This window comes from Mirounga leonina, unplaced genomic scaffold (assembly GCF_011800145.1).
Source record: "Mirounga leonina isolate KUSES-001 unplaced genomic scaffold, KU_Mleo_1.0 Mir_418, whole genome shotgun sequence".
NCBI lineage: Eukaryota > Metazoa > Chordata > Mammalia > Carnivora > Phocidae > Mirounga > Mirounga leonina.
In genome coordinates, this window is record NW_023270739.1 from 12,411,459 (window position 1) to 12,428,652 (window position 17,194).

Consider the following 17,194-nt stretch of genomic DNA (forward strand, 5'->3'; position numbering starts at 1 on the left):
TGATAATAACCCCTACCTTAGAGAATTCTTGTAAAATCTAGTAGTAAACATAAGCAGATAATTTGCAACAAAGCCTTGCACTTAGTAAGGGCCCAATAAACATTACCCGTTATTACCACTGATTGTCCTGACAACTCATTCCCTTTTACTTCGAGGGACTTTTCTCATCTCACCAAACTCTTCCAGCCTCCCTCCTCCTCTAGTACATCACCAAGCAGGCAGGCATGGGCAGAGAGAGCCCGCCTGCAGGCTGCCCTTCATGAGAGGAGACCCAACTGCTGACTTCCCACTGGCGGGGCATGAACACCGCGTGCCTTCTCAGAGATGTGGAGGAGTCTCTTCTGATCCATCCACATCCTCTTCCATCCACACTGACACTCTCATTGATGGATTTGCTCAGTCACAACAGACATTTACTGAGACCCTGTCAGTTATTTTAACTTGGATGTGCTTTTGAATTTCTCTGTGCTTAGGTTCATCTTCTGACATCTGGGGACTCGGGGGTTTATACACTCCTCCCCAGATCCGAGGGGTAGGTGATGGTGGCCTCAACTAAGTCGGCATCAGTGGGATGGAAGGAAGTGGACAAATCAGAGAGAAATTGAGAATCTGGAATGGGTGCCATGAAGATGGGCCATTTCTGTACATTCGGAAGCTGTCTCCGGCAGGTTTTTCTCATCTGAAAATGGGTTAAGAAAACAAACAAACATGCATTGCTTACAAGGATGGTTAGAAAATCTAATAAGAGGGCGCCTGGGTGGCTCAGTCGGTTAAGCGACTGCCTTCGGCTCAGGTCGTGATCCTGGAGTCCCGGGATCGAGTCCCGCATCGGGCTCCCTGCTCGGCAGGGAGTCTGCTTCTCCCTCTGACCCTCCCCTGTCTCATGCTCTCTCTCTCTATCTCATTCTCTCTCTCAATTAAATAAATAAAATATTAAAAAAAAATGTTCTCTGATAGTGATGATGCTGCAGGAAGCAATGAGGTCATCCTCTGAAATCCTGGAGGGCATCACATCTGTATTGATACAGCCCTGGTTTCTTTCACCCTAACTCCACCCTTCCCGACACCGCACAACCCCATGTCCTATTGATTCTGACGAAGATGCCCACTGAGCCTGGCCACTTCTCCCTGTCCCCCCAGCCACTGCCCTCGCCCGCCACAACCCCTCATCCAGACCACAGACACAGCCTCCTAACTGCCTGCCCTGCCTCCGGTCTTGCTGCCCAGCCAAGCACCACCTTTCTAAAATCCAAATATGATCATTTCATTTCCTCGTTGAAAATGCCAGATGCCTGCTCACAGCCTACACTGGATAAAAATCCAGCCTGCTCAGGCTGGTCCTTGAGGCCCTCTGTGATCTGCTCAAGCCCAACACCCCAGCCTCAAATCCCGTTACTCAACACCCTTCCCCACCCCCCACCCCCCGCCATGTTCCCTGAGCTCCGGGCCTGGGCAAACAGCTCCAGAAATCTGTCCTTGTTTCCTGGGGGCTTTCTGGAACATCTCTAGACCAGAGTCTGTGGCCCTGTACCTTAATACACATTCTTTGGGCTCAGGTCCTGGTTCAGGCACCGTGCCAACCACTTTACATGCATTATCTCAGTTAAGCATTACAACAGCCCAGGCTCCATTGCTATTCCCTCTGTACAGATGAGCGAACTGAGGCTTAGAGAGGCTAGGATCCCCGCACAAAGCCACACAGCTCACAAGATGCAGACCCGGGATTCAAAGGCACCCAGTGTGACTCATCATTATCAAGACAATACTATTACCTCTGAATAAATGAAAGTGTCCTAAAGCCTCCCTCATCCCCTCTTTTAACAGCAACCTTTTTTCTTTTATGTCATATTCCTGCATTTACACATTAGGTGAGGAATGAAGGCATTTCTTGTTCCCGTCTACTCTTCAATGAAGACTCCAGTTTGTCTCACTTTGACGCTCTTGGCAATGTTCTGGTGGCCTCTGCTATGAACAGCAGCTGAGAGCTAGGCCCCGAATCCCTCAGGGAAAGTGAGAAACAGCTGACAGGACTGTGACATCCTCAGGCAGATGATATCCGCAGGTGTCTCCTCTTAGATTAAATCTACCTGCATCCAGTAAAGTGGAAATCTGACAATTAAACTTCTTCTGCTTAATAAAATTACTCAGTAAGCAAAAGTCATTCTGTTTGGATGATTTGGAGTCCCCCGCTAGATTAACCGAGGGAACAATCCAGATCACTACCTGTCTACTCAGAGGCCTCTGACAATTCTCCACAGCCAGCTGACTCAGCGGAGGTTCCTTCTTCTGGAGCTCGGATGCACTGTGCAACTCCCCACTCTGTTTCACTCTTTGCTCTCAGAAGGTCCTTGCGTGAGCCCCATGCTCCATCCAGATCAGACTACTTGGTGCTGGCCAGTTCTCTGGGCTCCGTGCTTCTGCACCTTCCCCCTGCAGCAATCCCCAGACACCCAGCATGCACGCGGCTCCTCCGTGCACCTTTCCTGATTCCTCAGCCAAGTAAGCGCTCTTCCTTCTCCAAATCATGATTGCACCTGCCACTTCCAGTCTGTGACCATCCTCCTTCCATCTTGAACATACCGAGACTCTACCACATCCATTACTACCAGTCCCAAAGCCATGGTCTTATGCCCAGATTGTGACCATGGTCCCCTCACTGCCCCTCATCCAGTCATGGCACCACGACCACTTCTCCATGAAGCCTCTAGATGAAGTCCAGACCCACCAGGTCCTGCTGGACTGGCCCTGCCTTCATTCCAGCTCACCTCTCCCCTCCTCCTCTCCTGGTCCCCACGGCCATATGGAACTTGTTTCAAGTTTCATGTATACACTGTGCTCTCTCCTACTACAGCTTTCCCTGCAGGCTCTTCTCATTTTCTGGAACCCTCTCCCCATGCCCTCTGTCTGCTTCATGTCTACTCACCTTTGAAATATTAGCTTATACCTTATGTCCTTCCAAAACCTTCCCTGAGCCACTTGTTTGGTTTAAGGGACTGTAGTTACACAGTCCATAGAATCCTCTTATCCAGCCAATACTCCTCTCAGCTCCACCAAGTCCTGCATAGGCCTATGGGACTCACAGGAACTGGCCCTGCAGCCTTGTCTCCCACTGCTCTCCCCCATGTTTGACGAGCTGCAGCCTCAACAGCTACAGTTGGCTGCCTGACGGTACATAGTTAGGATTCACTCAACAACAAATATTTACTGAGATCCTCCTGTATGCCAGACCCTCGACCAGGCTGAGGGATACCACACAGAGCTGAACAGAAACAGCCTTTGTTTAGGAAGCTTACATCTAGTGGGAGAAGACCAAAAATGAATACATTACAGAGTCAATATATCTTCTATCAGGTAAATGCTACAGAGAGGAACAAAAGGAGTGGCGGGGAGGGGGAAACAGGAGACGTAGGGGTGGGGGGTTCTTCTTTAGGGTGAGAGGGGCTAAGTGCTAATGTGGCATTTGAGTGGTGACCTGAAGAAAGTGAGGGAATGAACCTCATGGATATCTAGGGGAGGGAGGGTGCAAGCCCAGAGAACAGGCAGTGCAAAGACCCTGGGGTAGGAGCTTGTGTGATGTGCGTCAGGAAGAGCGAGGAGGCCAATGTGGCTGGAGCATAGCCAGTACTCAGGAGAGCAGAAGATGAGGTTAGGAGGCCAGGAGGGGGTGATGGAGAACAGTTCACGTGGGGCCTTGTAGGCCTTTGTGAGGACTTCTGCTTTTACCCTGAATGAGATGGGGAGACTTCAGAGGGCTCTAAGCAGGGGAGTGGGGAACAAGTCTGACTTAGCTTTCCAAAGGATGGCTCTGGCTGCTGGGTGGAGAAGGGACCATCGGGGCCTAGGGTGGAAGCAGGGAGGCCATCAAAAGGCCACTGTGTAGTCCAGGGAGGAGACATTACAGCTCAGCACATTAATTCGTTGATTCAGTAAATGAGAGAGTAAAGTGAAGTATCTCTTTGGCTGACCACGGAAGTTGTTTCCAGTGTTGTGTGGACATAAATCATGCTATAAGTGGTACCTTTTGCATAATGATTTTTTATTTTTATTGCTAGCGTTTTAGGAGTTCTCCGCTCGTAATAGTTTCTCAAGTGTGGAGCTGCTTGATTAAAGGGGAGAAACATTTCAAGGTTCGTAAAAGATACCATAAAGTTGCTTTCTGTGAAGTGTAGAAGGCGATTATCACTTTGGAAAAAATGTGCTAAACTGAGGAGCCAAAAGAGAGCTTCCATTTGAGCATCAGGTTTCTTGTCTGTAAAATGGGGATAAAACGCTTGCTCAGCTAACCTCACAGGCTTACAGCAAGGCTCTACCTCAGTGGGCTCTCCTGGTGGCACAGGGGGACAGTGACCCGCTGACGGGCTGGGCGCTGGAGCAGAGGGGGCCACATTGTGGTAACACCTCCGTCTGTCTCCACGATCCTCAACCTCTTCTAGCCCATTCTCTTCACTGACAGAGTTACCCATTTGATGGGTTTTTGGAGGATCCTCATTCGACTCGTTTTTTTTTCAGGCTTCCATGGTAAATCCTGGTCTCCCAACAATATATTTGTGCTGTTGGAATATTTAGTTCTCTTTGTGAAAATACTTTTTATCTAGAAATACTGGAAGGCCGAGTCCTCTCCTCCTCCTCCAAGAGAGAGAAAGGTAATTTCAAGCAGAGAACTACGAGGAAGGGCCGGTGGCTGAGTTGGCGGGGTGGGGGATGGGTGGAGACACTGCTGTTACTGCATCCCTTTCTGACCAAGACTTCTCCCGCTCTGAGCAAAGAAAGGGCTGTTACAGATTGCACCTCCTCCTTCCAGCTGCAACAAAAACCTGTGGGAAGTGGGTTTGCTGTTGCTTTTTTTTTTAAGTGTTTCTTATGGGCTGCAAATTACAAATTATTCTCCTCTCTTTCCACCAAATAATCAGCTGGTCCCAGAATCTGAAAGCCCAGCACAGTTTGGTTTGAGTCTCAAAATGCAGAGTCGGTTCAGCCCCACTAAGGCTGTTCAGCTTTTAATTTCTGGAGCAAGACTCAGCAAACAGTCAAACACTTTTGTGGAGCTGTGAAAGCTGAGTTTCGCTGTTTGATAAATGAGCAGACGGCAGGCAGCCCCTCTTTCTCTTTTTGTATGGATTCAATGAAGCCTGCCTAAAGAACACCACATGCTGTTCTAGCTACTGATCTAACATTCCGCAACATCCCAGCCTTCCAAATTCCCTTTAATTACTCGGGAATCCCACCCTTCTCCCTTTCAGCCTAGGCAGCCAGGCTGGGCCGGGGGCGCCGTGGGGCTCGAGCTGGGAAGCGGGGCAGCTCAGCAGAACTCCCCTCCCGGGAGCTGCTGGGACTCTTCTCAGTGGTGGTGGCCAGGTTATCCATCTCTCCTGTCCACACTTCTCCCCGGCCAAAAACAGACTGCTCCAGTTGAAGGAAACTCCGCACGTCGGCTACCCTAACCTCATTTTGAGGGTGTAGTTTTTTAAGAAACGTGAGTTTTAGGCACATGTTTCTGAAAGGGCATATTCAAACCACCGCCCTCCTTTAAGACAGGGGAAAAGAAAGAGGAGCCACCACCCACTGAGCATCAGCAAGGACCAGGCACTAGATGAGGTATTTTACACACAATATTGATTTTATCCTAAAAGTGACACTGGAGGAAAGCATGAAGATCCCTGTTTCACAGATGAGGTCCTGGGATCTACGTCCATTCAAGGCTGCTCAGATTCACAGACTCCAGCCAGTGGGCGAAACGGGATCCCAGTTCCACTGTCTCTCCTGTTCTTCACTTTGGAAGGCACCCCTGGGAGCCAGCAAGGGGCCCACCAACTGAGTGTGAGACCCCTGACATCCCCTCTAGATGCTGCCTCAAGGGACACCTTTAGAGCTACTCCAGAAAGCCACTCCATCTCATTATTCTTACAGACAGGCTTTGTTTGATTTTGACCTCAAACCGTATGATCTTGATCCAGCTTGATCTCCAAACTTAGTCATCAGGGACGGCTCTGAGAAAAGGCTTTGGTTGTTTCCAAAAATTCAATCCACCCTCAGTAGGCAAAGATTTGCCACCAACAAGAACTGATCCAAAAAAGTTCCAAGGTAATGGGATAAGTGCACATCCTCCCACACTTTGAAGGAGACAAACTCATGTGTATATAAGGAGTCAAGTATGCTTAAAACAGTTAAAAAATAAGAGCTGTGGGTCTTAGTTCAGAGGTTACTTGGGTGTGGGAAAAGAAGAGGGACGCCTCAAACAGCAAGAAATGAGAAATCCAGTACAATGACAAGTTGCTGTTTTGTAACCATGTATTGCAAAAGTCTTGTGCCTTCTCTTAAAACACACACACAGTTTTGTGAACATAAGAAAGAAATGATTAGGGAACCAGACTGGCTAAAGGGATTAATACCGTCACAACTTGAAGTCTGAAAGTGAGATGCGGACTCACTTTCTTTGTTGACAAGAGATGTCATCCCTTTAACAGAGAAGGAAAATAATTAAGTCTGGTGCTATCAATAAGGATTTTTAAAAAGCCCACCTCAATACTTTCATTTTAAAATGGGTGTTTGCCAGAGTGGTTACACTATGTTATGCAACTCTGGCCATTCAACAGTTTTTTGTAACACCTACTGGGTGCCAGGCACTGGGGAGGGGAGGGGGGGTCAATGGGGGTAGGATACTGCAGGTCCATAGCAAGTTCCCCAAGAGCAATTTCAAACATTCGCAAGAAATTCCCAACTAGTGCACTGAAACAGAAATGGAATTTCAAATCATGTGTATGGATTGATGCAGGATTCTGTGGAAACCCCCAAGGCCAGGAGGGTAACAGCTACTCTGCTGCCCCCTGCGAAGTACCACGGATGACAATTCCAAGAAGTCCCAAGTTCCAGAGGTGAGCCCGGTGTCGTCCTGAGGCTGCCTGGGTGATGTGTCACGCGTGTGAGTATGAGAAAAGCCAGTCATCACACACCGATTTAGTTAGAATGAGGTGAGTTATGTAAGCTCCAGGTTAAGTCAAAACTGGAAAAACTCCGAGGGCGATAACGAGAGCGGGTGAGGGTGGCAAAGACAGCATGTGTGCGAGGCAGGAGATTTTTAGAACAATTGTTCTCAAGACTGTTCAGAAGGAAGAGTCGAAACATCGATTCTAGTGGTGATATATTAAAAACATGTATTAAAGTCATAAGATGTTGCCATGGTAAACCGAAATCATAATTCCAGCTCACGTGCATTGAGTGTTTATATTTACTGGGCACTGAGCCGAGGAAGCCCCTTTGACAGTCATCATGTCAACAACTCTCCACATGGTTGCCGTCACTGTCCCATTTTGTGGATGGGGAAACGGAGGCCCAGAGCAATTCAGAAATCGTCTGAACTCACGCAGCGGGTAAATGGCAGAGTTGGGACCCGAGCCCACACAATCTGACTTCTGAGCTCTCACGCGGCACGACACGCGAGACACCTGAAATAACAAACTATGGGATCTGGGCTGAAATCAGACCTCCTGACAAGGACACTCCACAGCAGGTACTAAAGGTGAAGAAAAACGTACCCGAGAATTTAAAGCTGAATAGGAAACTCTATCGATGTACCGAATGGTTTCCTTTGAAAACTGGAGAGAGACTGTTCCTGAAGGATCCAAATGCCTCAAGAGCACCTTCATCTTTGTCGGTGGCCCCGCATGGGCGTGCGCGTGACCCCGGGCCAGGGCGGCCTGTCAGGACTCTCGAGGAAAGAGGGCAGGCTCGCAAAGCCAGAGCAAACTTTGGTTCCGTCTTCGTTCCAGGTATATGCAGCTGCCCGAAGCACGGGTCCCCAGAACACGCTGGACGTTTTTCAGCATTGCTCAAGCATGGCCAGCCGTGAAGAAGGAGCCAAATACTCAAGGAAGAGCCACCCAACAGCCCAAACTGCCAATTACCTCAAGTCCTCGTGGGGAAAAGGCAGGCTATAAATAAACTCAATTTATACATCTGGCACCCCAGCTTCCCCTTCTCCAGCCTCTCTACTGCTTCCTGGTGTCCCCACCCGGCAGCAGGCACCCAGTGCCCCCCATCCCGCAGCCCCAGCCCTGCCACGGCACGTGTGACCTTGGGAAAACCACTCAGTCCCTCTCTTCATCTCCTCAGCTAGAAAAGGAAGGGGTTTGGGTCTCACCAACCAATCTCTAAGTCCCTTGAGTAGATTAAACTCCTTTAATTTGAGGTCTTAGTAACCGATATGGATTAATGAATTATCCTGCTCTGTTCTAGCTGCATTGTTACAGACTCAAGGAAGGGAACTGAGGATTCTGAGACATCAACAAGTCTCCAGGGGACATGCAGTTTTGAGGCTAACTGGCCTCTCCACGAATCAAATTACACCGTGTCATAGCTGTCTAGTGCCCGTCCACGAATCTGCCTCTTGCTGACACGTTCGACAATGCTGACCGATAAATCCCGTTACCGTCCCGCAGCCGTAAGTGATCACGTTGTGCCACCTCTGTTGCTTCCCCTGGGCTCTTCATTTGAGTAGTCCGTACATGTTTTCAGGATCCTGGCTTCCATTTCATAGTTGTGACGCATAGAAGGATACACAGGGGCCATATGGGGCAAAGGGGTCAAAAGGCCCCACCTTCCAGCTGGGAGATGAGTAAATCCTGGCGACGCCACGTTCAGCACGGTGACTACAGTTCATACTTGCTGTACGTTTTGAAAGCTGCTAAGAGAGTGGGCTTAAAAGTTCTTATCACCAAAAAAAGTTCTCATCACAATAAAAAAAATCGTTAGCTATGGGTAGTGATAGATTTTAACGAAGCTTATTTGGTGATCATTTCACAATATACACATATATCAAATCGTTATGTTTTACACAAACTAATATATGTCGATTATATCTCAATTTTTTTTTTAAAGAATACAATGGATTTTTAAAGTGCCCTTATCTGGATAAAACGGCTCATTGCTTACCCCTTTTCCCTTATTAACCAAACTCTAATTTTTTATTCCAGGAGGCAATGGTCTACATTTTCCTGCTTCCCTGATAACCAAGGGCGGCAGGCGAGATGTAGGGGAGATCACTGGGCCGGGCTCTGGGAAAGCTCCTGAAGACAGCTGATATGGCTGCAGTTTTGACCTTTCTCTTCTTACCCCCTTCTTCCCACTTGTTGCCTGGAATATAGCCTCTGTGGTCCAGCAGCCACTTGGGACCATGAGGTGATGCAAAGTTGGAAGCCATCTGCTACATGTGACGCAGAGCACAGAAAGAGAAGGTCCCCAGGTCCCTGATGCTCTTCTAGAGCTATTAATGCCAGCACCAGGTTAGCACCTTTTATACTTATTCTACGTGAAGAAAAATAAAACCATTCATTTATGTCACTGTTTTTTTTTAACCCACAGTCCCAACACAATTCCTAACTGATCCACTTTCTGATTTCCACCCAGGATTTACTTCACGGAGAAGGTTCCAGCGGCCTGGAGTCAGCCATGTCGTCTTTCAAAAGGAACAAAACCAGCATCTAGCTCCCAGGGCCGTGTGAGGAGTACACGAGATGCTGCCATTACGGTTTCTAGCTGCAAAGTGTTTCCAGCTTATATGGGAGAGATTGTCGTATGTTTGTAGACTAACTTCCCCATGTGACAGATGGAGGGACTGAGGTGCAGAGAGTAAGGGTGATAGATCCTCAAGTTCAGGACTCCACACCTGGCATTATTGGAAACTCCTGGCCTATAGCCCACGGTGGAACCTCAACAAAGTTTTGTTGAAGAAGACGTGTTTTTGCCTTTCAACCTCTCAGCAACGCATGTCACAGACGCTTGGAAAGCAATCCATTTGTATGTCACAGATGTGCTCTGGCTCAGAGATCTGAGGCCCTCTTTTGTTTCTGAAAAAGCTTAGCTTGCTGCTAAGCACCGAGATGCTCCATCTTTGTGCAGGTAGAGTTTTTGCTAAGAGTTTCCAAAAGACCAGTGGAGCCCCAGGAGAAAGAAGTATTTGGTGACATTAAAACACCCTCTTCAGCTTCTGTGGATCTCAAAGGGCTGAGGTGGGGAGAGGATGACCCTGGGTGTCTGGGGCTCCTCCCAGAGTGACCTCGCTCTCAGGCTGCCGCCCATCCCCCACCCCGAGGAGGCAGCAGTCTCCCCTCTGTGCCGCTCTACTCATGGGCATTCCAGCCCAGGGGCACATCCGCCATCGTGTTCTGTGGTTTCCTGTGGGGATATGTCCCTTCTGCAGCCCACTCCCCTCGAGGACAGACTGTCTTCTTCACTCCAGTTCCACCTGCTCGCACAGGGCTGGGGCCACAACAGGATGAGGTCAATGAATATCTAATAACTGGGGGAACCAAAGTGTTGAGGGGGAAGCAGCATAGGGAATACTGGCGGTGGGGTTCCCAGTGCCCAGAACCCTGGGTGGGGCAAGATTTGAGGGGTTCTTTCTCACCTGTGATGACCAGCACACTTGCCCCTGACAGACAGAGAGGCCAGGAATTCACTCCCAAATTCCATCATCTAAGAGGTTGCCAGGTGGCTGCTAATGACTACACCAAAGCCGAAAGGCCCACTGTTTTATTCTCCACACAGACCCACCTCCCGCCTACACACATACACACCCTACCCCCAAAATAAATGCTCTGGGTAAATGAGATAAGTTTAAGTGCATGGACTCTTGGAGCCAGACTTCCCAGGTTCACGTCCACTTACTGGCTGTGTGGCCTTGGGCAAATTATCTTACCTCTCTGGGGCTCAGTTTACCTATCTCTATAATGGGGGTAATAATAGTTCCTACCTCATAGAGTAGTTTGGAGGAGGCTGATATATGTAAAATGCTTACAACAATGCCAGGTCTTAGAATTTTTTCTAAATTGTGTTTGCAATTTTTATTAATTTTATAGAAAGTCTGTGAATGCTGCATTCATAATTAGACATGGCTAAATACTTCTAACATCTGTTAAAAAGAGTTACCTATTTTTTTAAGATTTACTTATTTATTTTAGAGAGAGAGTGTGAGCAAGTGGGGGAAGGGGCAGAGGGAGAGAATCTCAAGCAGACTCCCCACTGAGCTTGGAGCCTGACGTGGGACTCCATCTCATGACCCACGAGATCATGACCTAAGCCAAAACCAAGAGTAGGATGCTTAACCAACAGAGCCACCCGGGTGCCCCAAGAATCATCTATTAATAAGCTTGGGCAATTTAGCTGGGTCTGATGTCACGTGTTAGGCCAATTGATCCCTACAATCTTGTGTTTGTTTCAATTTACAGTTCCACTGTAAAATTTATTTTACTGCTTTTGCTGGAAAACTAGGGTTACCATTATGGAAGTATTTTTTTCTCAAGCTGACAAGCCTGCAGACACCAGCAGCAGGCGGAAAATTTCAGGGAAGAGAGGAAGGAGAGACCAGGCTCTCCCCTTCCCCACTGCAGGTCCCCAGGCCACATGCAGTCAAGGCTGAGGGGGTCAGGGAGGCGTTTTCAAGTGGATTTCAGGCTGCAGATTTTGATTGGAGTACTGGACTGGACTTTAATGTCTAAAAGACTCTAAATTATTGAAAAGAGACTTGTTCTTATAATCAATAACCCAAAAGCTATTAAACCTGCCATGAAACCATCAGGGGTCAGGGAAGGAGGTTTGGCCATAACATCGTAGAAAGCAAAGTCACTTTCTGTATTTACACCGCTGAGTTCAGCCTGTGCCATACACAAGTTCCATTTGTGGAGGCTCATCTGTGTGTCTCTGAGAGTCAGAGTGTAATACGAAGTATGCGGTGAGCTGGTCAAAACCCTCCAACACAAAAACAGAGCCACGGGGTGAATCCTTAGTGGAGAAACAAGAGCAACCTGGGGGTGGGTGGCGGAAGGGAAGGTCAGCTGCAGAGCCCATCCCTTTAGCCAGTGTGGATGGACATCCATGGGGCTCCCCCAAACCCATGACTGGACTCCTCCCCCAGGAGATGGATGGCGAGCCCAGCAGAGGTCACTAGCTGGAGGAGCCCTCACAGAGCACCAGCTAGTCAAAATGACTCCCGTTGACTTTCCTCTTCCCACCTTCCTCCAATGTCCCTCTGCCTCAGCCCTGGAGAAGTCAGAGGACAGAGGGAGAGCCCACCATGCCCCTCTTCCACAGAGCAAATCCTGAGCCTCAGGAAGGGAGAGGCTCTGACTTCTGCATCAGATGGAGTTTGTTTTTGTTTTTGTTTTTGTTTTTTGTCTTTTTAAAAGATTTTATTTATCCATTTGACAGAGAGAAAGAGAGCACGCCCAAGCAGGGAGAACAGCAAGCAGAGGGAGACGCAGACTCCCAGCTAGGCAGGGAGCCTGATGCGGAGCTCAATCCCAGGACCCCAGGATCATGACCTGAGCTGAAGGCAGATGCTTAACCAACTGAGCCACCCAGGTGCCTACAGATGGAGGTTTTAAACTGGACTGAATGGGACTTTTTTCATAGCTGAGGATGAGTTTTAATTATCCAACCAAGACCAAAATGATGGTTGGATGCTGTGAGGCTTCCCTGTGATGTTATCAGAGGACAGAGCAGGAAGGCTAAACAGAAGACTCTGAAGCTGGCCCTTCAAAGTATGGGAAAATACAATCAGTTTTCACTGATAAATGAACAAGTTCATCCCTGCTTAGCAAACAGGCTAATGGTAAATGGATATAATGCCTGTTTCATATGGGCATCATACAGGTCAAACAAATTCACATGTGTCAAATGATTCCAGCGTCCTTGGCAAATAGCCATAACATAAGTCATTCAATCTTCAATAAATATCTGAAGATCTATTATGTGCCAGGGGCTATTCTGGGAGCTGAGGATGCATAGTGAACAAAAAAGTCCTCGTGGAGCTTCCATTCTAGAGGAGGCGGCAAATAAAACACAAGCAACTAACGTAGACATACATATATATATATATGTATATATTTTAGTTATGTCATATGTATAAGATAGTTACATATAATATATATTATCTGTAATATATAGTGGTAGAATAATAGGCAATGACATATGGATAACTATCCATATAACATGTAATATATTAGCTATACCATATAGGTAACAGCTGGGACAGTGATAAGTGCTACAAAGAAAAGCACGGTAAGGGGGCGCCTGGGTGGCTCAGATGGTTAAGCGTCTGCCTTCGGCTCAGGTCATGATCCCAGGGTCCTGGGATCAAGCCCCGCATTGGGCTCCTGGCTCGGCGGGAAGCCTGCTTCTCCCTCTCCCTCTGCCTCTCTCCCTGCTCATGCTCTCTCTCTCTCTCTCAAATGAATTAAAAAAAAAAAAAAAAAAGCACGGTAGGAAACAGAGGAGGCAGGATGGAGTGAGGCCAGTTTTAGATAATGGTGCCTTCTTCTATTGGTAGAACCCTTCACAATTTTAAAAATGCTCTCATAAACACTGTCTCATTTTATCCCTAGAGTAATACGGGGAGGGGATTACTCCCATGTAGAGGTAAGGAAATGGGAGCTCAGAAAAGTTCAGTGACTCCAAGCTTTCGTTACCCTGGCCAACAGCAAATCAGGCACAAGACCAGTCTGGCTTGAATCTTCAGCATTCTCTGCGATGTCTAAATTAATTCTGGGACCCAAAGTCAATATGGTATTACTGGAAGCCTGTGCTGATGGAGCTTGGCCACACTGCTGGAAAGAGGATCTCTTCCAGGGCGCCTGGGTGGCTCAGTCGGTTAAGCGACTGCCTTCGGCTCGGGTCATGATCCTGGAGTCCCGGGATCGAGTCCTGCATCGGGCTCCCTGCTCAGCGGGGGGTCTGCTTCTCCCTCTGACCCTCTTCCCTCTCGTGCTCTCTGTCTCTCATTCTCTCTCTCAAATAAATAAATAAAATCTTTAAAAAAAAAAAGAGGCTCTTTTTCAGATCTTACTTGCAGCAAAACAGTTGCTGCCTTCCACTCACTTTATCAAGGACAGTATCCCAGCCAGGCCATGGGGGGGGGGCGGGGGAGAGCCTCCCGGCTGATGCCCATTTCACCTCAGCCCACTTGCAAGCTGGGGGGGTGGGGGGGGGGGGGGGAGGAAGCTGCCACCAGTGACATTTTTCTCTAAACACGAAGCCGAAGTATTGGAACTTGCTTACTCAGAGTTAAAAGTTCTGAAAAGGGAATTCGTGAAACGTATACACTGACCTCTTTCTGCCACTTTACTCCTTGTTATGCCTGCACTCAGAAAAGTGGTAAGGAATCTGGTGCAAAACACACTTTTTTGTGAGCAGATGCAGTGAACTTATACATGGGAAAAAGAAGCTAATAAAAGAAGGAAGAGTTTGGATGTACTGACTCAAATTAAATTGGGTATTTTAGAGGTATAAAAACCTATATATATGTATATATATAATTTTAAGATTTATTTATTTAGAGGGGGGAGGGGCATAGGGAGAAGGAGAGAGAGAATCTTTTTTTAATTAAAGATTTTACTTATTTATTTGAGAGAGAGAGAAAGCACAAGCAGGGGGAGGGGCAGAGGGAGAAGCAGGCTCCCCGCTGAGCCGGGAGCCTGAAGTGGAACTCGATCCCAGGACCCTGGGATCATGACCTGAGCCGAAGGCAGACGCTTAACCCACTGAGCCACCCAGGCGCCCAAGAGAGAGAATCTTAAGCAGACTCTGTGCTGAGCACGGAGCCTGACACGGGGCTCAATCTCACCACCCTGAGATCATGACCTGAGCTGAAATCAGGAGTCGGACGCTTAACCAACTGAGCCACCCAGGCACCCGAAAACCTATATTTTTATCTATCGAAGAGACAAAAGATTAGTCTTAGAAGAGCACTCCAAGAGCGTTCCTCAGTCTGTTACACCTGAATGATCAGCGGTAACAAGATTTTGTGGACATAGCCCGAAGTGTGGAATATATTTTTATTATGAGATGGACAGACAGCAGCCAGGCCTGCAGTAATATTACAAATAGTACCGCTCCCTACAGAGGACCTGCAGACCTCCACGCTAATGATGTAAGGCCATTTTCCAGTTTCTCCAAGGCTTTCATGTTACAAAGCCAAGCAGGCTCACTGACACACACGTAACACGACTGGGAGTTTAATACTGGCCTCTCAGAGGAAAGAAGCCACTTTCTGCAAATTAAGTATCGAGGAAATTCAAGTTAGGTGTTCACTTTTTACTTTATGACCTGTCCAAATCGTTTGGAATTTCTAATACTTTGGTATTACTTCGTTTTGGTATTCGGCTTGCTATTATCTTGTTAATAAGTGTTTGAACTTCTTACAGCAAAGTAGTATAGCAAAGTTACTAAACTATTTATTTTAGTAACTTAAGAACAAAAGCAATGAAAATGTTAAAAATATTAGGAACTGTGCATAAATGACTTAGAAGAGGGGAGGAGAAGCAATAAGCCAGGGGTGGCCGGACTCACCTTTCCAAAGCTGGCTGCGTTGACAGGCTGGGTGTCGTTCTTCTCGCAGAAGTCCAGGTAATGCATGTAGAGGGCGCTGCGCGGGATGCAGACCCCCTCCGCAATTTCATAGTTCTCCTCCAGCCTGCGGAATAAATGCTCAGTGAGCAAACCTCAAGCAAGAAGGGTATGTGCCTTCTAGTCCTCCTCCAGGGGAGGACTTGGAGAGAACTCTTCCTCCAGATGGGGAAACCAAGGCCCAGGAGGACAAAGCAACCTGCCTGAGGTCAGGCATGGAGTTAGTAGGTTAGCAGGATCAGACTCGTGGCCCTTGTGGGTATGACCCTGGGTCACTTTTGGCTCAAATTCCCAGTCCCTCTCTTCTGGGCTGTCATTGGTCTGACCACATTCTGGGTGGATCAGGTTCCCCCAAACTCCAAAAAATGACACAGGAGCTTGTAGTCACCCCCATTCAGCCAAGCTTCGAACTGCACACTCGCTCATACAGCCATTTTTAATAGGGGTCACAGTGTTGGAGCCTCTTTGCTAATGAGAGCAGTGCAGTGGGGTGGCCTGGGAAAACAACTGCCCAAGGAGAAGGCAGACAGCTGGACAGCCAGGAACCCACTGACTGAAGGGAGGTTTTGTGACCACAGCAGGGGCTGAACCCTTTGGTCTCTTTGGGATCATTATGCTTCCAAGCCCATCACCTTCTCAATGAATATTGGTTAGGGACTCAGGGTGGGGGCTTCCCATGGGATTCAGACCCCAGCACTGTCACTTGCTGGCTTGATGACCTCGAGCAAGTTATTTAACCTTAGATGTCAGTTTCCTTTTGGAGGTGCTGGCTGTGATCGCCTTCAATCACATGACAATCAGATGTAACGTGTGACCTAAGCCAGCACGGTGAGACATGTGATAAACACTTCAATGTTGGACCTCATTATCCTCCACTTTTCCTCTCCATAAAACCTCTTTGGGGGCCTATATGTCCAGAATCTGTGCTAGATCATGGGCATATAAAAGTAAACTAGATACAGTTTATCATTCCCTCCCGCCCCCTATTAACCCAAACACCAGAGGGTAGGCATCAGAAAGAATCCTGCCCCCTTTGTCACAGACACGTTGGAAGATCGAGCACTTCTTCCAGTACAACTTCTGGGGCACATAACAATTTGGGGACTTCACTTTGGGCCTGCCGCTTTTAGAGCCTGGGGCACACGCTGCTCAATTAACTCACCAACAGAAAATATTTCTCTTTTGATCACAAATTGGATTTTAGGAAACAACCCAAGGTCACTTGGAACCAAGTCTGAGGGATAAAGTGGCTAGAATAACCCTTTCACCCCAAACATTTTTGGGGGGGGGAGGAGGGAGCAAAAATAAGGCATGATTCTAAAGCAGTGAAATAAATATCCTCAAATGGCTTCTAGCTTCTCTGGGGGCACTTGCCAAAGAAATGGTCCAGGGCTGTCGTAACTGTGAGGTGGACCGAGGACGCGGCCTCCTGAGGTGCCCACTTGAAAGGGCAGCGTTTTTTTGGCTCATTCTTACATGCAGTTGAAAGAAAATCAATTCAATCATTTCATATCCAGACCCTACCGATGAATTCAACCCCAGGCATGCTCAGATGAATGAAGACGCCTGGTGCTGAATGGTCTCACCATCTCACCCACTCCCCCCTCTTCTGGGAAGGGGACAGCTGAGTAACTCCTGACCATTTTTAGAAGAGTTCCAGGAAACAGTTTTTGCAATCCTTTCTGCGTGACCTAATTCCTGGAGCCTGGCATGGTGTCTGATTCACTCCTGCATCCTGGAAGCCCAGCGTAGTCCTCGGCACACACCAGGTGCGCCGTAAGTGTTTGATGGATAGATC

The 17,194-nt window shown here is 47.9% G+C and overlaps 1 protein-coding gene across 1 annotated transcript in view; it reads right to left on the minus strand.

Annotated features, from left to right (window-relative positions):
• RFX4 (regulatory factor X4) overlaps window positions 1–17,194 on the minus strand; it is a 133,281-nt gene that overhangs the window by 75,957 nt on the left and 40,130 nt on the right. Inside the window, exon 4 of the mRNA XM_034987659.1 lies at window positions 15,340–15,463. Coding sequence (XP_034843550.1) covers window positions 15,340–15,463 — 124 coding nt within the window. The remainder of the gene's footprint in view (window positions 1–15,339; window positions 15,464–17,194) is intronic.